At 39.9% G+C, this 24,825-nt stretch overlaps 1 protein-coding gene across 2 annotated transcripts in view; it reads right to left on the bottom strand.

Moving 5' to 3' along the window:
* The window catches only part of KIF2A (kinesin family member 2A), a 70,666-nt gene extending 49,792 nt beyond the window's left edge, over nt 1-20,874 (bottom strand). For both annotated transcript variants that reach the window (XM_082624145.1, XM_082624144.1), the window contains exon 1: nt 20,552-20,874. In XM_082624145.1, the coding sequence (XP_082480271.1) occupies nt 20,552-20,615 (64 nt within the window). In that variant the 5' untranslated portion in view covers nt 20,616-20,874. The remainder of the gene's footprint in view (nt 1-20,551) is intronic.
* Nucleotides 20,875-24,825: the final 3,951 nt, after the last annotated feature.

The following is a 24,825-nucleotide window of genomic DNA, read 5'->3' on the forward strand; positions in this document are numbered from 1 at the left end:
CAGCTGCATTATTCTGGGAACTTTTTATATCTACATGTACATATCATCTTCTGTTATGCTTAAATACATCCTAACAAGAGCTAGGGATATTTTGGAATGTTTTTCAACCGTTTCCAACAGCAGTAACCCAGGTAATGTAGATCTGTGCATATATTTATTAACAAAATTTAAACATAACTCAGAAAGCTGCCAAAAACATTATAAAACATTGTAACATTATAACATTATTTAACATTGTAACATTATAAAGCATTATAACATTATTTGTTATAGCAGCCTATGCAGACTAATATGTCCTCTTTCAAATGGTAGAGGACATAATCAGGAAGTAGGAATACAAATATAAACAGGGCACATTCCCCGTCCTGTGCCAAAATCTCAATCCATGATTGCAATGTCACTACTTCTCCCAGGAATCTGTCATCACAACCAATCTCTGCTCCACTCTACTATGGAAACCTATGATGGTAGTGGCTCTAACCCAGGGAAATTTCTACTTTTAATGCCTGGCCAATGTGGATTAAGAGAACAGATAATCACTCCTTTAAACCCTTTTACCACTAAGGTAAAATGTGGAATAGCAAATTCAGTGTGGCTAGAGCAAAAGGTATACAAAGAAAAGTAGAGTCATAGAAGCACATAACACATAAACAAATACAGAGTATAGGTAGTATCAAAGTTTCATGGGACAGTGTGATTAGGGGAAAAAATTTAAAACAGCTCTTTGGAGAAGGGCAATAATGAAAAAAAGGTCTGGAAAACACTGATATAGACAGTACTTAAGGCAAGGAAAGTGGATGTGATCACCAAGAGAATGAGGGTAGACATCCTGGTCTTCAATGTATAGAGTCAGGGAGTTAATGAGATACCAGCAAAGAAGATCAAGAAGTTGCCAGAGAAAATAAGAAAAATCCAAAGAGTAAAGTCTTAAAAGTCAAGTGAAGAAGGTATTTCAAGGAAGAGAGAATGAATCAACTGTGTCAAATGCCGTTAACAGATCAAGTAAAACAAAAGCAATGTCTAAAAGTGAAAGTGCGATTAAGAGTTATCACTTTTTCAGATGAGAGAAATAACATTCCAATATGCTGATGGAAATAATTCAGTAAAAAAGAAAATATTGGGCTTCCCTGGTGGCGCAGTGGTTGAGAGTCCGCCTGCCGATGCAGGGGACACGGGTTCGTGCCCCGGTCCGGGAAGATCCCACATGCCGCGGAGCGGCTGGGCCCGTGAGCCATGGCTGCTGAGCCTGCACGTCCGGAGCCTGTGCTCTGCAGCGGGAGAGGCCACAACAGTGAGAGGCCCGCGTACCGCAAAAAAAAAAAAAGATAGATATAGATACAGCACAAAGAGAGAATGGATGAAGTAGTAATTTTGGACAGGTGAAAAGGCATAGGATATAGTGAACAAGTAAAGGAAATTGGCCTAAAATGGGAACAGAAAAAGTTTATCCATGGCAAAGTAAGGAAGGCAGATTTACAGGTGCAGATACTGGTACTTGGTTAGATACAGCAGATTTGTAAAAGTTCTTTTCTGATTGCTTATATTTCTCAGTGGGGAAAAGGGAAGCAAGGTCATCTGCTGAGAGTGTGGGTGAGTAAATAAACACTAAGGATTTTATGACAAAAGTTAGCTAGGAAAGAATGAATGGGCTAGAGATATGATTGCTCATTCAAGGAAAGTAGCCATGAATTTAAATTGTGACCAGTAAGCATAATTATGATTTTTTCCCTCCAGTCATTTTCAGACAACCTAGAAAGGGCAAGGAGGTTTAAAACATGTAGAAGGGAGTGATCTGAGGTTTTGCCGATCAAGAGAGGGGGCAAGGGAGTATAAGTTACACATATAAGGGAGGGTTTATTAGAAAGTGAGTTCATGAGTGAAAGACAGGAACAATAAAAAGTAGTAGGATTATAAATCCTGGTGGAGTCAAAAGATTAGTGGAGTCAGGATACTAGAGGGAATACGCTGGAAAGACAGAATGGTGACTGAAAACTGGGATGCATGAAACTGAGATTATGAAGATGTCAGGAATATAGTGTGCTAATTAAGGCCAAGGGTAAGATCACTGGAAAGGAAGGAAGGAAGGGGGGGGGCAAGGGGGAGGGAGGGAAGGAGAGAGGGAGTGAAGGAGGGAGGGAGGAAAGCAATCCAAAGAACTGAGAGGAGAGGGTACTAGAAAGATCATCTATATATGAATGATACAATTACCAAAAAATATGATAGGAATAGGGTAGGAGAGAATAACAGTGAGTCAGGAGCAAAAGTCTTCAAGGAATTAGGGAAGTTGGCAATGTCTGAAGTTTCTATCTTGGGAAACCAGGTATATGGTGCTTCTATTAACCAATATAAGGAACACAAAAATGTAGAAATCTGGAGATAAAGGCAATGGATTCCATTTTGATGAGTTTAATTAGAAATACCAGCAGGAAATCCATGTGGTAGTATCTAGAAGGTGGACCTGAAACTAAAGAGAAAGATTAGGTTTGAGGGGGCATTTTAAAAAGTTTTTATTTAAAAATTTTAAATCTATTATGAAAATTACAAACATACTATAAATACCAAATACTCTTCATTTAGTTTCATTAATTTTAACACATGGCCAATCCTATTGCCATTCCTCCCACCACGACTGTATTACTTTGAAGCAAATCCCAGATATCATATCAATTCATCCATATTTAACTTCAGTATGTATGCAGATGTAATTTTACGGGGTTTTTACATTCTCTTTTTAAAAAGAAATACCTTCTTATGAATTTATTTTCCTCTTTTCCCAGACAATTTAGTATAGCTGGAAGGGTTTTTAATAAACTGAACTACATGCCATTGATCTGTTTTAAAATAATATTGAGGATATGATCATGAAAGAAACCAAACCAAAATAAATCATCTTTACCATAATTCAAGTTTAAACTCTACTTCCCACGTAGCTCTCTATGCTTGATTTTGTGCTGTCTATGGTTCCTCTAAATCCCAGACATATTATACTACATATGCACACCTACACATATAATAGGAATCCTTCAACTCTTGTAACAAAGACAGATGACTTCACAACTAGGATTCCAATACATCCCAAAGCCTTATTAATCCTGTATCAAAAAACTGCAGGGCCTCCCTGGTGGCGCAGTGGTTGAGAGTCCGCCTGCCAATGCAGGGGATGCGGGTTCGTGCCCCGGTCTGGGAGGATCCCATATGCCGCGGAGCGGCTGGGCCCGTGAGCCATGGCTGCTGAGCCTGCGCGTCCGGAGCCTGTGCTCCGCAACGGGAGAGGCCACAACAGTGAGAGGCCCGCATACCACAAAAAAAAAAAACAAAAAAACTGCAGTATACTTGCTAACAATGCTAAAATAATCTGCTCTCTATGTTCAAAGGTCAAGAATGGGTGTTAGGATCAAGAACATATGTAAATATTTTAGGTGATATAGGTCATGGAAAGGACTACAGAGGTAAAAGGACATAAAAGTAGATCACATTTTGAATTAGGCAATGGTTTCTTAGATATAACAAAAGCAGAGCAACAAAAGAAAAGAACGATAAATTGGACTTCATCAAAATTAAAAACTGTTGTGCTTCAAAGGATACTAATCAAGAAAGAGAAAAGACAACCCATGCAATAGGTGAAAATATCTGCAATGCATATAAAACAGTTTCCAGAATATTTAAAGAATTTTTACAGCTCAACAATAAAAAGATAAATAACCTAATTTTTTTAATGGGCAAAGAATTTGAGGAGACGTTTCTCTAAAGAAGATATACAAATGGCTAGTAAGCACATTCACACCCATGAGAATAGCTATAATAAAAGACAGTAACAAGTTTTGGCAAGGATGTGGAGAAACTGGAACCCTCAAATATTATTGGTTAGAGCGTAAAATGGTGTAGCCATGGAAAACAGTATGACACTTCCTCAAAATGTTAAACATAGAGTTACCACATGACCCAGCAATTCCACTCCTAGGTATATATATATATACACCCAAGGAAACTAAAAAACATACGTCCACACAAAAATTTGTAGGTGAATGCTACTCACAATAGCAAAAAAAACTGTAAACAACTCAAATATCAACTGATGAATGAATAAGTAAAATGGATTGTTATTCAGGCACAGAAAAGAATAAAATACTGAAACATGCTACAACATGGATAAACTCTGAGCACAGACTATGCTAAGTGAAAGAAGTTAGACATTAAAGGTAACATATCGTATGGTTCCACCTATATGTAATGTCCAGAACATGCAAATCCATAAAGACAGAAAGTTGATTAGTAGATGTTAGGGGCTGGAGTGAAGGAGGAATGCAGAGTGACTGCTAATGGGTATGGGTTTCTTTTTGGAGCGATGCAAATGTTCTGAAATCAGTGATAATAGTCACACAACTTTGGGAATATACTTAAAATCACTGAATTGTCCCCTTTAAAAAGGCGAATTTTTTCCCCTCATCTGGAATTTAATTTTTTTCCTTTTCTTTACGGAGATATAATTGATATATAACACTATATTAGTTTCAGGTGTACAACATAATGATCTGTATATATTGTGATATGATCACAATAAGTTGACATCCATCACCACACACAGCTACAAATTTTTTTTCTTGTGATGAGAACTTTTAAATCTACAGTCTTAGCAACTTTCAAATATACAATACAGTATTATTAACTATAGTCACCATGCTGTACATTATATCCTATGACATTTATTGAATAACTGTAAGTTTGTACCTTTTGATTCCCTTCTTCCATTTCACCTACCCCCTCATTCCCCACCACCTCCCACTTCTAGCAACTACCAATCTGTTTTAGGCACCTGAGTTTGGTTTTTTGCTTTGTTTTGTTTTTAGATTTCACATATAAGTGAGATCATATGGTATTTGTCTTTCACTGTCTTATTTCACTTCACATAGCGCCCTCAAGGTCCATCCATGTTGTTGCAAAAGGCAAGACTTCATTCTTTTTTTACGGTGGAGTAATATTCCATTGTGTATTATGTATATACACACACACACCTTGTATCTTCTTTATCCATCCAACCACTGATGGACACTTTAGTTGATTCCATGTCTTGGCTATTGTAAAAAGTTGCAATGAACATAGGGATACAGATTTTTTTTTGAGATAGAATTTTGTTTCCTTCCAACAAATACACAGAAGTAGAATTGCTAGATCATATGGTAGTTTTATTTTTAATTTTTTAAGGAACCTCCATACTGTTTTCCATAGTGGCCACACCAATTTACATTCCCACCAACAGTACACGAGGGTTTCCTTTTTTCTACATCCTCACCAACACTTATTTTTTGACTTTTTGATAATAGTCATGCTAACAGGTAAGATGATATCTCATTGTAGTTTTGATTTGCATTTCCCTAATAATTAGTGATACTGAACATCTTTTCATGTACCTGTTGGCCATCTATACAGATGTCTTCTTTAGGAAAATGTCTGTTCAAATCCTTGGCTCATTTTTTAAACAGATTTATTTTTTGCTATTAAATTCTTTAAATATTTTGGATATTAAATCCTTATCAGATATATGGTTTGTAAATATTTTCTCCTGTTCCGTAGGTTGTCTTTTCATTTTGTTGATGCTTTCTTTTGCTGTGCAGAAGGTTTTTAGTTTGATGTAGTCCCACTTGTTTACTTTTGTTTTGTTGCCTAAAAAGGGTGAATTTTACGCTATGTGAATTACACCTCAGTTTTTTGAAAAAGGTAACTAACTAAAAAGAACACAGGGAAATAGGAGATGATCAATAACAGAACTCTGGGAAACATTAACATTTAAGAAGTTGATAAGGAGCATGAATTTAGGAGATTAAGAAGAATAGTTCAAAAAGAAGAGAACTCATATAACACAGTACGATCAAGCCCAAGAAAACCATTTTAGAAACAGGAGGAGATTACAATTAGCAAAAAAAAAAAACAAAACTTCACCTTTACCAGTAATAATGCAAATTTAAGTAACAATTCACCATTTTGGCCTAAGAAAAGGTTTAAAAAAAAACTTTATTGAGGTATAACTCACATAACATACAATTCATCGCTTAAAGCATACAATTTAATGTTTTTAGCATATTCAGATATTTATAACCATTACCATAGTCAATTTTATAACATTTTAATCACCTCAAAAAGACACTGTTATCCTTGAGCTATATTACCCTCCCCTTCCTCCAATAATCACTAACAATCATAAGCAATCACTAATCTACTTTCTGTCTCTACAGAGATTAAGTTTATTGATTCTGCCCTCAATAGAGAGACAATTTACTTAAGGGAGTTAACTAAGTACAAACTGATAGAAATACAGGCAAGTACTTCATTAGCATAAACTATTTAACTGTATTCAGAGTCTCAAAGCTCCCAATCTAAACTATTATTTAGTAAGGCTGTTCAAGTTTATTAGGTTAAAAACTATAATGTGGGCTTCCCTGGTGGCGAAGTGGTTGAGAGTCCGCCTGCCGGTGCAGGGGACACGGGTTCGTACCCCGGTCCGGGAGGATCCCACATGCCGTGGAGCAGCTGGGCCCATGAGCCATGGCCGCTGAGCCTGTGCGTCCGGAGCCTGTGCTCCGCAACGGGAGAGCCCGCAATAGTGAGAGGCCCGCGTACCGTAAAAAAAACCCAAAAACTATAATGTCCATTTTTCAAATTTTTTAATTAAAAAAATCACTTTCTTCTCATAATCACACACTAGAACTTGAATGTTTTTCATTATATGTCCAGACCTCATAAACACTTTAAAAATTAAACCTGTTATCTTTTTTTTTTTTTAATAAATTTACTTATTTTTGGCTGCGTTGGGTCTTCGTTGCTGCATGCAGGCTTTCTCTAGTAGCGGCGAGCTGGGGCTCCTCTTCGCTGCAGTGCACGGGCTTCTCACTGTGGTGGTTTCTCTTTCTTGCGGAGCACGGGCTTTAGGCGCGAGGTCTTTCAGTAGTTGCAGCATCTGGGCTCTAGAGCGCAGGCTCAGTAGCTGTGGCACAGGGGCTTAGTTGCCCCGCGGCACATGGGATCTTCCCGGACCAGGGCTTGAACCCGTGTCCCCTGCATTGGCAGGCAGATTCTTTTTTTTTTTTTTTTTTGCGGTACGCGGGCCTCTCACTGTTGTGGCCTCTCCCGTTGCGGAGCACAGGCTCCGGACGCACAGGCTCAGCGGCCATGGCTCACGGGCCCAGCCACTCCGCGGCATGTGGGATCTTCCTAGACCGAGGCACGAACCCGTGTCCCCTGCATCGGCAGGCGGACTCTCAACCACTGCGCCACCAGGGAAACCCAAACCTGTTATCTTTTAAGGGCCATTTAACTTCAGGAAAAAAAAAACAAAACAAACGTTCTATAGGCACAGTATGAACTTCATAATCCAAGCTAACCTCAAAAACGTATGTTTGTACACTGTATGGACAAGGATATGAGGAAACAGGCACTTCTGCAGATAGGAAGGTAAATTCACACACTCTCTATAGAAGCAAACTGGCAAGATCTATCAAAATTTAAAATGTACAATTCTCTGACCCAGCAATTCTCCTTCTAGGACTTTATCCTACAGATGTAGTCATGTATGTAAAAAATGACATAAGCTCAAGATTATTCAGTACAGTACTAGCTGTACAGTAGCTAAAGAATGGGCATAATCTTAATTGTGGTATATATAATCACTAATAAAATGCAGCTATGAAAAAGAATGAGTAAGTGAAGTAAGTCAGAAAAAGACAAATATCATATGATATCGCTTATATGCAGAATCTAAAAAAAGATAGAAATGAACTTATTTACAAAACAGAAACAAACTCACAGACTTAGAGAGCGAATTTACGGTTACCAGGGAGGAAGCGGGGGAGGGACAGACTGGGAGTTAGGGATTGACATGTACACACTGCTATATTTAAAATAGATAACCAACAAGGACCTACTGTATAGTACAAGGAACTCTGTTTAATATTCTGTAATAACCTAAATGGGGAAAGAATTTGAAAAAGAATAATACATGTACATGTATAACTGAAACACTCTGCTGTACACCTGAAACTAACACAACATTGTTAATCAACTATACTCCCAATATAAAATAAAAATTTTAAAAAAAGAAAAAGAATGAGACTGTTATTTATGTACTGAAAGGTTCTCTAAGATATTTTTGTTATTATTAAGTGAAAATAAAATTAAGAAGCACCAGTGTGTACAATATGCCGTCTGTAGGGAAAAGGTACACATTTACACACGTTGCTACTCAAAACAGGTAATTAAATTTAAAAAAGAAAGTATACGTTTAAAGCAATGACACATACTTTGTTATGTCATACTTTTGATGCCTGGAGGATGAACACAAATCAATTTTTACCAGAATGTCAAAATTTGAATAGACAGAGTAGTGAAAGAATAGCACAGCTAGATATTCATTTAATCACTGGTTCAGCAAACAGATAATTTATTAAGGGTGTAGAGATCCTCTGCTAGGCACTGGGGATATGATGAAACTTGAGTCTGACCAAAGACAATTAAACACATAATACTGTCCCATGAGTGTTCTGACAGAGTAAATAGAGGGGACTCAGAGAACATAAAGCAGGGGACCCATCCTGGTCTAGGAATCAAAGAAGGATGAAGTGTTTAACATACACAAAAAAGCAACAGCAGTTAGATAGGTTAGGTACAAGTTCTAAGAGCTCAGTGTCTGGAGTGCCTCAGGTAAGTGGCAAGAAATGAGACTGGAGAGGAAAGTCAGATTGTTCAGGGTCTACAGTAGCCTATGTTACAGAGCTGGGGTTTTTTTATCCAAAGGGTAAGAGAGGTAAAGGAAGTTATCAGAAAGTTTTAAGCAGGTGATCATGTTTGAAAGGTTATTCTGAAAGAGTAATCAACCAAAGGTAGAGAGATCTTAAGAATTTATTAGGAATTTGTTGCAGCAGTACAGATGAGACATAATGCTAGCCTGACCAAAGTATAGTAGAGGGATGGAAAAATGTAAGGACTGAAGAGGTACTTGAGCAGTGAGGAGAACCTGATGAGAAGAAACAAGGTCAAGACAGAACAAGGAGTCAAGGAAGACATCTAGGTTTCTGACTGGGGTAACACGGTGAATGAAAGTAATGAGAGATACTGAAGGAATAGATTTGGGGAATGGGGAATGGGTTCAATTTTGGACATGCTGTATTTGAGGTATTTATGAGCTATCCAAGTGGAGATAATTAGTAATTCATTAGACATACAAACAGAATGTGTCTTCAACTAGCCTGAGGTGAAGAGAAGCATTTAGTTCACCCAGAGAGAATACTGTGCAAGAAGTACTGCAGGGTTAGGACCAAGCCCTGAAGAACACCAACATTTAGAAAATGGAGAGATAAGGATGCAACTGCATAGATTAAGAAGGAAAGGTATGAGTGGTAGGAGGAAAATAAGTTTTATTTAATTTTAATTTTGTTAAGAAATGGCTCTTAATTAAACCCGAAAGGGCATGTAAGGTTAAAAGAAATGTATCACTCTTTTTTTTTTTTAAACCGTAGTGACATTTTAGTTTTACACCAAGAATTTTTCTTTTCTTGTTAACTGAACTATAGGTGATTTACAACATTGTGCTAGTTTCAGGTATACAGCAAAGTGATTCCGTTATACATACATATATATTCTTTTTCAGATTCTTTTCCATCATAGCTTATTACAAGACATTGAATATAGTTCGCTGTGCTATACAGTAAATCCTTGTCGTTTATCTATTTTATATATAGTGATGTGTTTCTGTTAATCCCATACACCTAATTTATCCTCCCCCTACCTTCCCCTGTGGTAACCATAAGTTTTATCTATGTCTGTGAGTCTGTAAATAAGTTCATTTGTGTTGGTTTTTAGATTCCACATATAAGTGATATCATATAATATTTGTCTTTCTCTGTCTGACTTACTTCATTTAGTATGATTATTTCTTTTTTTGGCTGTGCCGCATGGCTTGTGGTATCTTAGTTCCCCAACCAGGGATTGAACCCAGGACAACGGAGTGAAAGCACTGAGTCCCAACCACTGGACCACCAGGGAATTGCCCAGTATGTTAATTTCTAGGTCCATCCAAGTTGCTGCAAATGGCAATATTTCATTCTCTTTCATGGCTGATTAATATTCCATTCTGTGTGTACACACACACACACACACACACACACACAACTTCTTTGACCATTCATCTGTTTATGGACACTTAGATTGCTTCCATGTCTTGGCTATTGTAAATAGTGCTGCTATGAACACTGGGATGCATCAAGTTAAGAGTTTTTGCCTTCTCTGGATATACGCACAGGAGTGGGATTGCTGGGTCATATGGTAACTCTACTTTCAGTTTCATTTTGTTTTTTTTAAATGAAGTATAGTTGATTTACAATGTTGTGTTAATTTTTAGTTTTTAAGGAACCTCCATACTGTTTTCCATAGTGGCTGCACCAATTTACATTCCCACCAATAGTGTAGGAGGGTTCCCTTTTCTCCGCACCCTCTCCAGCATTTATTGTTTGTAGACTTTCTGATGTGTATCACTCAATAAAACTACATACATCCCAACGTCTAGGGCCATACTGTAATCAACTCTCAATATCACCTATAACTGGAAAATAATTTGTAAAAATGCAACACACATATTATCCCAAAACAATTTCAAAGAACAGTTTCATAAAAATAAAGATCACTGAATCTAGACAGGCGCCCCAATTAATCAATAATACCAGTGGACTCCTAGCAAGTAGGTCTAATATTGTATTTTCCTGACAATAAAGTTGCTCATCTAATAAGAAGCATTCTTTCACATGCTAGCGTATGTACTTGTCCAAACTTTGGAAAATGTGGGAGCGAGGGCCTAAACTTAGGCAATGCAGACAGACTCGAATAGTCTAGGACTTTTTTTTTTTTTTTTGGCCGCGTGGCATGTAGGATCTTAGTTCCCCGAGCAGGGATCGAACCCATGCCCCTTGCACTGGAAGCACAGCATCTTAACCACTGGACCACCAAGAAAGTCCCTAGAACTTTTTTTCAAAAGAAATTATATAGCCAGAGTACCTGCACTGAGTACAATAGCTATTTAATATTCTGTTGTAACTGACAAAGTAGCCTATTCTAGGGGAAAGTCCTATACCTATTCCCTCAAAGGCATCAGATGAAGGGACTCATAATAATGGTCATGCTGCAAATGCTAGCTGGATTAATAAAAACACCTGAAGGCAATCTATACTATAGAAAAAAAAAGAAAGCATTATTTAATTAATGACCTGACTTCCAATGCCTGGAACATTCATAGTACACAAAGAACTCTAAAGGAATTAGAATGTACAGGACTTTCGAGGCAGATAATCTATGTTCTGATGTCATATTTGCTACTTTATGTATGACCTTGGACAAGTCAATTTCCTCACTGTAGAAATATAAGCAAGTTTTGACCAATAGCAGTATTTCATCAGAGAGCTGTCTGTGGCTAAATTCTAAGACTTACCTCATTAATTAGGGCCTCAAATTGGTTCTAATTTCCTAAAAACCATATAGGTAAATCACTATATCCATTTCCCTTTAGCAGTCCATAGTAAACTACAGGCTTAAAAATACTACCTTCCCCACCCCGCAAAATTTAATGCTGTTTGCGTTCCCAACTCACTTTTCATAGGATGACATAATTAGATTTCATATGCATATCTTACATCAAGAATTACCTATAGTTTAACTAGAACAGGTAAACTCTTGTTTAAATTAAACCCTGGTCAATTTCAAGGATGAAGCTTCTAATACAATGCTTGGACATTTGTCATGCTATTTGAGCTATAAACTCAAAATGTCCATGGGCCAAAGTAAAGAGATGGAGGTAAAGTTGCTAAGCTTATCTGAATCCTCTCATTGCACTACAGCTCATTTAAAAATTTTGTCAGCAAACCCTAAGTATCTCATATTGGCCAACAGACTAAGGATAACAAAAATGAAGAGCAAAAATTTACCTTAACTGCAACCCTACTGGGTTGATCCTGATTCTTAAAATATTATAAATTCTTGTCACTAGTTGGTCCATTATTTAGAGAGTAGCTCCGACTTTTAACACACGAAGTTCGCCCGAAGTTTGCATACCTCCCTCCCTTTTAAAAGTAGATGTTTTTTAAGAGCAGTTTTAGGTTCGTGGCAAAATTAGACAGAAGGTACAGAAAATTCCCATATATCCCTTGTCCCCACATACCCACAGCCTCCCATACTATCAACATCCCACACAGGGTACACTTATTACAATCAACGAACCTATACTGACACGTCATTAATACTCAAAGTACATATTTTACATTAGAGTGCATTCTTGGTGGTGTATCTTCTTTGAGTTTTGACAAATTTACAACATGTATTCACCATTACAGTATCATAAGGAATAATTTCACTGCCCTAAAAATCCACTGGGCTCTCTCTACTCATCCTTTGCTTACCCATTTTTAAGTCCTAAATTGCAAATAGTAGTTAAGAGATTCTAAATGCTGAAATGACATTCAGAATCTTGAGGATGAAAAGGGAAGGCAAAAGCCAGGGCAGAAAAAAATAGGCCAAAAATAAGAGCAAAGGAGAAGTAAAGGAGAGCAGGTACATTTTAAGAATCAAAACACTCCATCCCTTAAAGAGCCGAAGCCAGATCCTTTAAGTACTGTTTTTCCTTCCCATTCTCTTCTAGGAGTTCTGAGAGGGTCTTGGCTAATATACTATAACTGAGTCTTCTTAAGTAGGCAAAGCGTTACAGCTTAAGTAAATTCCTGATCTACATATAAACATTTATTGGAAGTGACTCATACCTTAGGCTCACTTATTTTTAAGATACTAATGGCAAAAACTATGAACAGTCTTGAGTTGGATGCTCTTTGATAGCACATTGTACACTGGCTCTGCAGTCCTCTAGGCTGTATTTGTGAATAGGATTAGCTTGATTAAACAGATTGAAGAAATTTTATAACCAACACTCAGCCTTCCCAAATGTTAAATCTATTCCTTTCAACACATCTGCCCTTTATTCAGCACAAGTGATATATTGACTATAGCATCAATTCTTTTTACAGTGTTCTGTATTTCATCTGTTCCTTAACCACTGCTTACCCTCCTTGACTAATGCAATCTTATCCTTTCTAGCTCTCATTTTCAGTACTACTCTCCCTCTAATCTATCACTAATCACTAGCTAACTCCTATTACTGCTCTTAGGAGATTAAGTCCTACAGTAGTTTCCAAGTGTCCTAGAAATTAATTCCAAGATGCCTTACCTTACCTTCGTTGCCAAGTCTTTAATAAGGTGTCCCAGATTACTCCTCCTTCCTTCCTTTCCTCATCTATCACCCTCTGGTATGCCTGTTTTAAATGCCCTTTACCTGACAGCCCTCCATTTGCAGTTCACATGTTGTGCCACAGGCCTAGAATGCCTCCTTCCCCCAAGGCAATCTACTGGTCATCTTCCTCCCATCATTAAAACTTCACTTGCCATGAGGCTTTGACAGATTACTGTTAGGAGATGCTACTTTTTCTAAAATAATGGATCACAACCCTGGGTGCACACTGAAATCACCAGTGTGTGAAGTTAAGTTTCACCAGCGTATGGGATGTCTTAAAATAAAATACTGAGGCCCTGGCTCCATATCAGACCAATTAAAATAGAATCTCTAGGCAAAGGACCCAGATACCGGTAGTGATAGGTGGGGAGTTGTTTATGTTTGGTTGTTTGTTTCCAAAGCCCCACAGGTGATTCTAATAAGCAGTCAGGGCTGTGAACCACTACACTAATCCTACCCAGGCTAGAAACAGAACTCCCATAACATTTATCCAATATGTTCTCTAAATATATCCATATCCCACATCCCAGAAATACACTTACCACATAGCCTTGACCAATATATATAATGCAAATATCTAAAATGCTCCTTCATGAGGCTTAAACACTTTACAGTAGTTTATACACTTGAGCACAGGGTTTCTCTTGTAAAATGGGAAGATACTGTCTACATTATAGGGTTGTCATGAAAGTCAAACGAGATACTGGATTTAGCAAAGCAACTGACTTATAAAGGGCACAAATGTTAAATCCCTTCAGGTATCAAGATTAACACCTGGATTCACTTTTTAAGAAAGAAACAAAACTCAAGTGGCAGTTTGGAAGATACAAGCTATCTGGATGAGGCTGAGTAGATAGCTCCTGGCCAAGAGTTCTAATCAAAGGGGTCATTCTTTGCATAATGTAGACACTCAACAAATTTCACCAGAAGTGTATCCCATCCTGATCCAACCCTTCCTTTAAAAAATTTTATATAGATGAAATCTGGTTAAAATTAATGCCAAAACCAATAAAAACCTGGAGAAAAAGTCTTTGAAAGTAAGTAAAATATAGCCCAGGGAGGTGCCTGGTTCTCATAGTCCCTTGGCCACACTGCGTGAAGAGGCTGTTCCCAAATTACACAGAAGCACCATCAGCTGGCTCTATCTGCTTCCTTGGTCCCTGCGTTTACAAGCACCCCAACAAAGGATATCTAGAGAGGAATCTGCTGCCAGGGACTGGTCTGCCAGAAATTTAAAATGGAATAAACCTTATTCCTTTAAGTATCAAAACAAAGGTTAAAAGTTATAAAGTCAAAACTCAAATGAGTATTAGAGAACAGAAAATAGGCCAGTAATGACAAATAATGCCAATTTCAATTGACTGACAAGGGCCACCAGGACTGGTGCTGCTGTCTTTTAAGAAGAATTCTGAGACTGAATATATGGGTTTATCAGGAAGGCATGCCACGAGAGATAATGGATATTGGTCATGGGAAAAGGAGGTGAAAAGGACAGCATGTATGACATGTATTTTCCATCCAGAAGACTCATAACTTCAAGAGTCTTAAGAGTCTAAACCTAAAAAGGTAAGTGGTAATGATGTACACACAGAATGGCATAGTTCTATCAGTACTAATCATACTATGTTATCAATCATGTGTTTCTGAGGGCAAGAAGTGCGTGTATCTTATTCTTTTTTGTATCTCCAACACGCATCAGAATGACCTATATTTAACAGACTGTTAACAAAAGTATACTTAATTAACTCTATAATAAGAAAACAGAGAATTATGAGATCACATTATTTTGTGATATGACATAATCACTTAAGGTCTATACACCAAAATACTCTCACACCCTAATAAATGCCCATTTGAACTGCAAGCTTGATTGCAGTAGGTAGGTAGTGAGAAAAACAAGCAGTACCCAAAATGGGAAAGCCCAGGACTAGATCTAGAAGCACAACTTTTAAAAGGGACACCTCTCCCCTCATTTTACTCTTGGGAGATAGAAGCAAAAAGTTAAACTTAAGGTTAACCAACAATGAAATGATACTCCATTTCATTTTGCATAAGTTTTCACTAGACAAATCCCAATCACCATGAACTTGTATTTAGTTCTCGTACATGGCACAACATCCACTATGTGTAATCAAGCACTTAAATATTTAATATGGTGAGGTTCTAATGTCTATTTTCACTTAGGCAGTACAATACCATTAGTACTACTTTAATTAAAAGAGCTGGTGTGTGATAGAAGAGCAACCTTCCCACAATTGCTCCACAATTGGACCAGAAAAGCGAAAATTAGTTTTACTCAGGGCTTAAAAATTTTATCTATTCTCAAGCTCAAAACTACAATATCAAAACAAACAAACACCTTAAAAGATTATTTTAGGTTACAGGATAGAGCTGTTAAAAGCAAGGTTGGTGGTTAATTCCAAAAATTAAGCCTTGCAAAAAATTAATGTAATATTAACGACAAGTATACTTGTGACTAGAAAGAATGGGTCTGGATGAGCTCTCAAGGAATCTTTTTCTGGATTTTCCACACTTGTGCCTCCTTCCCTATTTGAAGGGACACAAGCTTAACTGGCTCTTTGCTATTTTCTCTAGATTTTTGACACACAAACAAGTTAACCTTGTTAACGTGCCTTTCCCCATAGTTCCAAAATTTCTATCATAAGAATCAAGTGACTAGGCAATGAATATAGATTTCTTTCTGTGGTAGTTCTGGAAGCAACAAGTGATTGACTATAGAAAAGGGCTTTAAAGGCTTAGATTGCTGAATCCTAATGCTTATAGTTAATAAAATATCAGACATCAATTTGGTCTCTCCAATAGGGCAAATTTAAGCAACATTATTAATTGTAGGTTATCTGAGCAAAAGGGGCTTTCATATCTCAAAAAAGAAAAAAAAAAGAAAATCAAAGTACACAAAGTGATCAACTTCATACCATCATCAGCAAACATGTGCCAGCATTTGAAGAGAGCTAGGAGTAAAAGGACTTTGTTTTTGGTCCAGGCTATGCCTCTTATTAACCATGTGATCTTGCAAGTAATCCAACCTCAGATTCTTCACCTATAAAACAATGAATCTGCCACCCCCTACCCTACTTACCTCACAGGGTTTATGTGAGGATTCAATTAGATAACTATTTGGAAAACTATGAAGACCTAAATACATACATATATATATATATATATATATAGAACCATCATCATGCTAATCACCATGTAAAAAGAAATCACTAGTCCACAATTTCCTCCATTCTACCCACTTCATAATCAAAATCACATAACTGTACCAAAAGGAACTATATTGTTATGTGGTTCATTTTTATTACCTAAATTCAGTCTGTTCTCCAAAAGCCTATATAACAACATGTAAAGATGAACTAGCAGAAGAATATATGTGGCAAAGTAGGTAGAGAATTAAGTCATTGAAATCTTTTCTAAAGATTGCCTGCCCCAAACTCAAAGATTCCTGATGGGTCCTTTCAAATATTCACTTTCCTCTGGATTTCAGATGCTTAATTAAAGCACTCTTTTCAGCATTTAATTAAGACACAGGAATATTTTTTCTCCCACAATTCTGAGTTTTGTGACCTTCTAGTAAACATACCATAACAGTTTTTACTGGATCATTCCAATTGGGCTCTATAATACTGCTCTCTAGTGGCTTTCCCATGAGTGAGAAGCAATTTCCTACATCTTTACTGGGCTGTAGAAAGCTGTATATGGTTCCCAAATAATAGAGAATTCTTCCTCTACTGTCACAGTCCTTGATAGTATGGTTTCTATGCTATGTAAGCCGGGTTCCTGGCTGCCACTGTATGAAGGTGTATGAATCTAGACAAGTCATTTATAGTGACTTGGGACTCAGTTTCCACACCTATAAGAATGAGAACTAGATCATCTCCAAGGATCTGTCTGGTTGAAATAGTGTATGATTCTCTTCAGATCGCATTTATCAATCCTGCAACTAAGAAACCCCAAAGAACAATCCCATCATAGCTGCAGCTTTGAAATATTCAAAACGTATCTCATCACTCCCCCAGCCCGCAAACAATAGTCACAGGTACCGTAAAACGAATAAGGAATGTTTTAACAGTGCACGGTGGTTTTTTTTTGGGGGGGAGCATCTCCCAATGAAAACTACCTAGTTACACAACAGTTAAGAATGCAGTTTTCAGGGTCATTAGATTACAAAAAGAAACTGAATCAGAAAGATAATAGGAAGACACATGCAAGAAAATAAACATGAGTGTTCATTTCCAGAAAGCAGTCCAATTTCACACCAGGTTATCTCCCGTGGCTAGGGATAATCTGAGGAGTCCAAGCCCAACCTCTGTCACTTCTAATCTTAGAATACCAAAAAAGTCAGCAAGCCTTCACAGATCACTCAGTTTCAAACAACTCTGGGAGTCTTGAATAAGAGGCCTGTATGAGGTGTGGTGGGCATGGGGGGTAGAGAGGGAAGTAAGTGGCTCACAGGATGAGCACAGAGGCAAGGGTCTCCCTTCCAGGTAAGACTTCATCTTAATGGTTAATTAAAATAATGTTCGAAAACCAAAATCCAATAATGAATGATTTGCTCAAAAACTAAATACAGGGAACTCAGCTAGGAACATGATTGGATACACAGATGAATTCAGAGAATTTAAAATTCCTTAATGCTCTGGCTCTGGTTGAAGTGGGCACGGGGAGGCTGCCATCCCTCAATTGCGTTCTCCACACTACCCCTTGTCTGGTCAGTGTGAAAACATAATATTAAGAAAAATGTACCCAAATATTAATACTTAAGGAAATATGCTGTCTCACGAGTCTCCTAATGACTTAGGAATTCAGTGGCTGACCGGCCATCCAGCCTTAGTAATCAATGAAGACTTATCAGGGATTAGTTTTGAGCAGGGTATTGAAAGAGAGTAACAAGTCTACTTTAGTTACCTGGGAATATATATTTTTTAATATAACATAACGGATGGGAGAAGCATGCTCGGAAACAAGGACAAGGATCACCATTAGCAAGCATGCAGAAAAACATCAAGTCACCAGTTAACAGCAGTCTAGCAGCCCTTCTTCATCCTGTGGTTTCCACTGTCTCAGGCATTACATTCGTGCTCAACCAACTACAAAGTTTATTTCTGTTACAATGACCACTACTGTTTTATCTAAAACACGTACGCTATAGAAATGGGAAGAAACAAAGCAGCTTCTTTAAAGTGAAAAAGGGAAAGCTTGGGGGGCGTCTCCCAGACATCAATTTCTACTGTGAAACACCACCACCCAATGCAAATGATCATTCCCTTCTTTTCAAGCTCTCTGCTTATCTGTTACCTTCAACTCTACCATGCATCTGAGGAGCATAAATATGTACATGACTATAAGTTGAGATGATGTACATTGTAATGATTTCCATTATTTCTCAAGGGCAAACTGCTTTGAAATGTGATTTTAGGTTACTTGCACTTATGTAAGAACACAAAGCTCTTACATGTCTGGGTTTCTAGTACAGGCAGAAGGTTAAGGCAGAAACAGTATTAAAAGCCTCTATCCTAGAACCACCCCGCCAAACCAAAATTGTTTCCAGTCTGATACGTTTAAATAAAAAGGTGTTACCCCAGAAAATATAAGATTATCCAAACCTTTCAAATATCATACTTCTGATAGACTCTACAGTAACACCTATAATCATAGTTAAAGGCTTAGAATGTAAAGAACTTACTCATTTTTATGCCCCTCCCCCCACATTAAAATAACATATAAACCCTACTCTTGCTAGTATACGGTGAACCTGCATTTACCTAAAAAAGAAACTGCACTCAACAGCACTGCTTAAGAAAAGTTATTTGAAGAGAAAATATAAAGAAACCCCAACCCAAGTAAAAGAGACATCTCTTTCCCACTAGTGTTGCTGGTCACTTCTAAAGCTCTAAGTGGTATAATTCATCTTTTCACATACAGGATAATAATGCTTCCAGTTGTTAACACAAATTATGTCAAATATAACGAAGGGGAAAAAATCATCAGCTATACAAGGTCTTCCAATACATCACATAGATAACATGAAAGTCAATCTCAGCTTCACATAACTTGGTCAAACCTGGTAGAAACCAAGAGGGTGTGGATGTACCAGCGACAGTTACCACCGACTAGGCTAAACGATAATAAGCCACAAATTAAAGGTACGGTATAAGGAACATCGCACACCTCTCGATATTACACACCTCTACTTTCTTCAATGCTTGGATTGAAAGAAAATAATTTATCCCTCTCCATGCGGTTTCTCCTTTACAATATAAACTATTTCCAAGCCTGGCTGGCTAGTGACATAAAACATTTTCCCCAAGAGAAACCTATAGAAAGAGACAGAAGCCTAGGGCTTTCTCTCTCCTTTTAATTAAGCCCGTGCCTCGTCTTACACTTTCCTCTAGGTTACCTCTCCGGAGGGTGTGAAAATATCAACAGACGGTCCCCCAGCCCCACCCTCCCAGTAGTGCCTCGCACTGACTAGGTTCATCCCGCTCCTTCCCTTTCAGCCTCATCACCTTTGAGAAGCTTATCGAATACTTCTCCCCATTTATATCCGCACCCTTATTCATGGCTGTGCACGACAAGCTCCGCATCCTTCTTCCAAGGAAGGGACTAGCAAAAAAGAAAGAGGCATGCTCGAGAAACGACAGACGAAGAAACGTGACAGCCAGACACTTTAAACCAGCGGGGTTGGCCTTTCTCCCCCACCTCAGCCTGCAACCAGCAGTCGGTTCCCTAAATACTGAAATCTCTGGTCTTCACGCTCTCCCCACCCCCGCAGCGATGAGGCCGGAAAATGAAAAGGCCGGGTTGAGACGCAAGGCTGGGTCAACCCTAACGGAGCCCGCTGCCCCCACCCCCCGGGCTGGCGTCCCCGGGGAGGATGGAGATCGCGGGAGGCGCGAGGGCTCCCGGCCCGGGACCCGCCAGCGCGCCCGCCCGAAGCCCCCAGAGTCGCAGCCCGCTACACCAGGGCCCTTCCCCGCCGGCCTCCCCCGGCCCAGCCCCCCGAAGGGCCCCTCCCCGCCCCGGCACTGCAGCGGCACCCAGGGCGGACCCCAAGCTGGCCTCACTCGCACACACGCCACACACAAAAGCGCCGCCGCCGCCGCCTTCCCGCCCCCACTGCGCGGCGGAGTAATCAATGAGGCAGCAGGCGCCCGCGTCCCCTCCGTGCACGCCCGAATGCGGGGCCCGGGCGGCAGGGGCGGCGACGAGGCTCACCATCGCTCCGCTTGATCTCCACGTAAATCCCGATCTGGATCTTGCCGAAGTTGGCCGTTGCCATCACCTCATCTGGAGCAGCGGCGGCTGGCCGAGGGAGGGGGACGCGAGGGCGGAAAAGGCGGGGAGGGGACGGGGTAGGTGTGGGAGGGGGAGCGGTTGCCCGCGGCCGCGCCGGCCCGGGCGACAGCGTGAACGCAAGCCGGGGCCGCGAAGAGCAGCGGAGGGCTGGCAGGCGGAGGCCCCGGGCCTGCAGGCCGGCGGGAGGACGCGCACGCCGGGGCGTCGGGGTGAAGCGAGGGCCGGGGCCGTGAGGCGGCGCGGGCGAAAGTGGGAGGGCCCGCGCCGCCCGCCCTGGAGCAGACGCTGGGGAGGCGGGGCGCCGCGCGCCTGCGCAGAGCGCTCCTCCCGCGTCTCTTCCTCCTCCCGCGTCTCTTCCTCCTCTGCCTGCCTTTCCCCGCTGCCTCGAGGCGGCCCCGCCCGCAGTGAGGTCGGCCGAGGGAGCGGAACGCTGGCTCTACGGGTCGCAGCGAGCCTGCGTCTCGGTTGATTTCGGCGTGCGGCCTGGAAGAGGCAGGAACCCGAGCCCCGGTGCCATCCGGCCTCTCTGGCATCCAAAAATTGGCGCTGTTGCTGGAATGGATTAAGGACCCTGTGGTTTCTGAGAGTTCCGGCTGGAGCGCGTGGCTGAGGGATGAATTTAGGGGTCGGCCATTGACAGCATGGGTTCAGTGTTTCATCTGAGAGTGTCACCTCTGTTGCTACTTAGAGGTGGCCTGTCCAAGTAACCGTCCCAAAGTTTCCCATCCAGTTGTGGAAGAAAAGAAGAAACACCTTTGAGGTGTCACCCACCCTAGGTCAGAATGAAGGTCCTCTTTTCATGGCTTTGACGTATAGCTCATCGCCACTCAAAAAGAAACCTTGTGGTATGGGGGCGGGGGGGAGGAGCTTGACTGCTCAGTTTATGATGCATCCGATGCTGGTGTCTTGTCTCTACTGTAGGGTTCAAGACTATTTGCACTGGACCATAAAACCAGTAACTATGATTCAAGGACAGAGGGCAGACACAAGGTTGACTAAGGAAGGTGCCTTTCCTGCAGTCACTTAGTTAGTCTGACCACATCAGCATGTGGAGAGCGGGATTCTTCATCCTGGCAGAGCAGGAAGGCCATGTGGACAGGGACCATAGAAACTATGTTTACAGGACTGTGTAAAACCTCCAAACGTATGACTTTTGCTTCTAGTATTAGGACTTCATATGGAGGAAACACACTTATCGTGTCCTACTTTCTCTAGTCATTGTTAATCTCCCTGTAATATTAACTAAAAACTTAACAGTTTTAAAATTTAAAAATTGGAAACTGGATATATGCGTGTTAAGTGCGTGTGTGGATATATGCAAATGGCTAGAGTTTTCAACCTAATATAAGTAATCAAGTCAAATAGATCCTAAAAGAATTGTTGAAAGATTCAGACTACGTTTGTAACTTGAATATATTAAAGGCATAGTTGTCAAAAGAAGAAAGTTTCTTAGATCCAATCTAAAGTAAAAATAATGTCTATGAAAAAAACACTGGGTAGACAAGTTAGAAAATAACCGGCTTTTACATTCCAGAAATGACATTACTGTAAATCTCAATTCAGGACCTCTGTTTCAGAATAAGATTTGACCAAATCAAGATTCAGTTTTTGTTTTTTTTTTAATAATCTTGAGAGTTTTATCCGAACTCTTTGAGCTTCTGTCTAGGAAAACTCATTCCCTGATGTCTCTATGACTGAGGTATACAGCATCTATTTATTTGCTTGCAAATTCTTTAAAGAATACAAAGAAATCAAGCTATACAGCTATTAAATTTAAAATTGCTTCATAAAATATTATGTATTATCATGGTTGCTGACACATACTTTGCACCCTGTGGGAAGTTTTCATGAGGGTCAAGTGAAATAAAATGTGATAGTACTTTGTATTTATAATCAAGTTAAAAAACAAAGTAAACCACCCTACAAAAAATAACCTAGTACTCTACTGTAATCTTCAAATCATTAATTCAAATTTTATATCCAGTGATGTACAATTAAACACACTTTGCAATTTGCCTCTGGCCCTCAGCACCTCACATTTGAGAGGACAGCAAGAGCTTTACAGACCTGTCTATATTCTTTTACCCACTCGAGTCCATCCTAACTTAACTGACAGAATAATCTTGCTTAAGGATAGTTACCATCAAGTCATATCCTATTAATAGTGGCTGCTGTTGTCCTACCCTATCCTGAGTTGATAAACCATTTCAAAAAAAATCATAGTTACTGTCATCGAGCCAAGCCAATCTCTTTATAAGGCCTAGATTAAAATTTTTTTTTCTCTGCTTTGGGGTCATTAGTACATAAACGTTAAGAGATTATTCCAAGGAAGAGGCTGTTAAGCCAGTGAGCAGGATTTGAAGCAGAAGCCAACACTCACCTTAACCAGTTACCTGCTCCTCTGGGGAAGAGCAGAGGCATGACTTGGCTCCAGTTGTAGGTCAAGTTATACGTACGTGTCTACATCTTCTTACTTGAAGTTTTCCATTCAGTGTTTGCATCTATTCTCAATTACACAAACTTTGTGGATCTAGGATCAAATGAAGGAAATGGATACAGTTGACAGAAACTCTTTGACTTTGTTGTCTCCTTTCTGTCCTGTGCTGTTTTGGAGACTTCGGTTGTCAGTGTTTCCCATTCCCATTAAATTTACTCAAATTTTAATTCTAATTAAACTGGTGTAATTTTATTGTAATATATTTTAGTCCTTAAACAAATACATTAAAAACACCTGGGAGATATAAATCCCAATTTTACCCGCTCTGAATATTTACTCTTTTCTTCTCTGTTGGATTTCTCTTCCTGCCTGCAAATATTTTCAGGCTCCTTTGTCTTGGAAAAAAAATCTTCTTTTGATCCTTCTCTTCCTATTTAAATTCCATTCTATTTTTTACTTTCCTTCCCCTGCCAAATTCTCAAATGACTGCTTTAAATACCCACTACCTTGATTCCCCATCACTCATTCATTTCCTAACCCCTAAATCTGGATTCAATCCTCTACTGAATTATATTTTTTACCCCTAAATCTGGATTCAATCCTCTACTGAATTATATTTTTTAAAGTCAACAGTTACTTGTAATTACCTCATTCAGTATACACTGCCATCTTTTTTTTTTTTTTTTTTTTTTTTTTTGCGGTACGCGGGCCTCTCACTGTTGTGGCTTCTCCCGTTGCGGGGCACAGGCTCCGGACGCGCAGGCTCTGCGGCCATGGCTCACGGGCCCAGCCGCTCTGCGGCATGTGGGATCTTCCCGGACCGGGGCACGAACCCGCGTCCCCTGCATCGGCAGGTGGTCTCTCAACCACTGTGCCACCAGGGAAGCCCTACCATCTTATTTTTGAATTTTATTTATTTATTTTTTATACAGCAGGTTCTTATTAGTTATCTATTTTATACACATTAGTGTATATATGCCAATCCCAATCTCCCAATTCATCCCACCACTACCACCATCACCCCCCGCCCTGCTTTTCCTGCTACACTACCATCTTTATTTGCCTTGAATTCATTGAAGAATGGCCTACCTGCTCTCTCCCAAACAATACCATTCCTGCCTCAGTTTCTGCTCATATAGTAAGTGATTTACTCTCCTCTATTTTTATTTTTGGCTGTGCCACATGGCTTGGGGGATCTTAGTTCCCTGACAAGGGATTGAATCCATGCCCCCTGCAGTGGAAGCACAGAGTCCTAACCACTAGACCACCAGGGAAGTCCCTTACTCTGCTCTATTTAAAGCCTTTCTATGTGGCAAGGCACAGCTGTAGTCTCCCTTCTTTATGGTGCTTTCTCCACCCACTCTAATCTATAATGACTGTCCCCTCTGGGTGATTCTCCGCCCAGCCATGATCATCAGAAGCACTTAAAAAATATTTTAATAAAAATACGTAAGCACAAACTCTACTCCAGGCCTAACAGTTTAAAATTTCCAGGAGGGAACTTAATGTGGTCTGTTTTTTAAAAACTCATCAGGGGCCTCCCTGGGCCTCCCTGGTGGCGCAGTGGTTGAGAGTCCGCCTGCCGATGCAGGGGATACGGGTTCGTGCCCCGGTCTGGGAGGATCCCATGTGCCGCGGAGCGGCTGGGCCCGTGAGCCATGGCCGCTGGGCCTGCGCATCCGGAGCCTGTGCTCCGCAACGGGAGAGGCCACAACAGTGAGAGGCCCGCATACCGCAAAAAGAAAAAAAAAAAAAA

Source organism: Mesoplodon mirus (assembly GCF_964341445.2).
Source record: "Mesoplodon mirus genome assembly, chromosome: 5".
NCBI classification, from domain to species: domain Eukaryota; kingdom Metazoa; phylum Chordata; class Mammalia; order Artiodactyla; family Ziphiidae; genus Mesoplodon; species Mesoplodon mirus.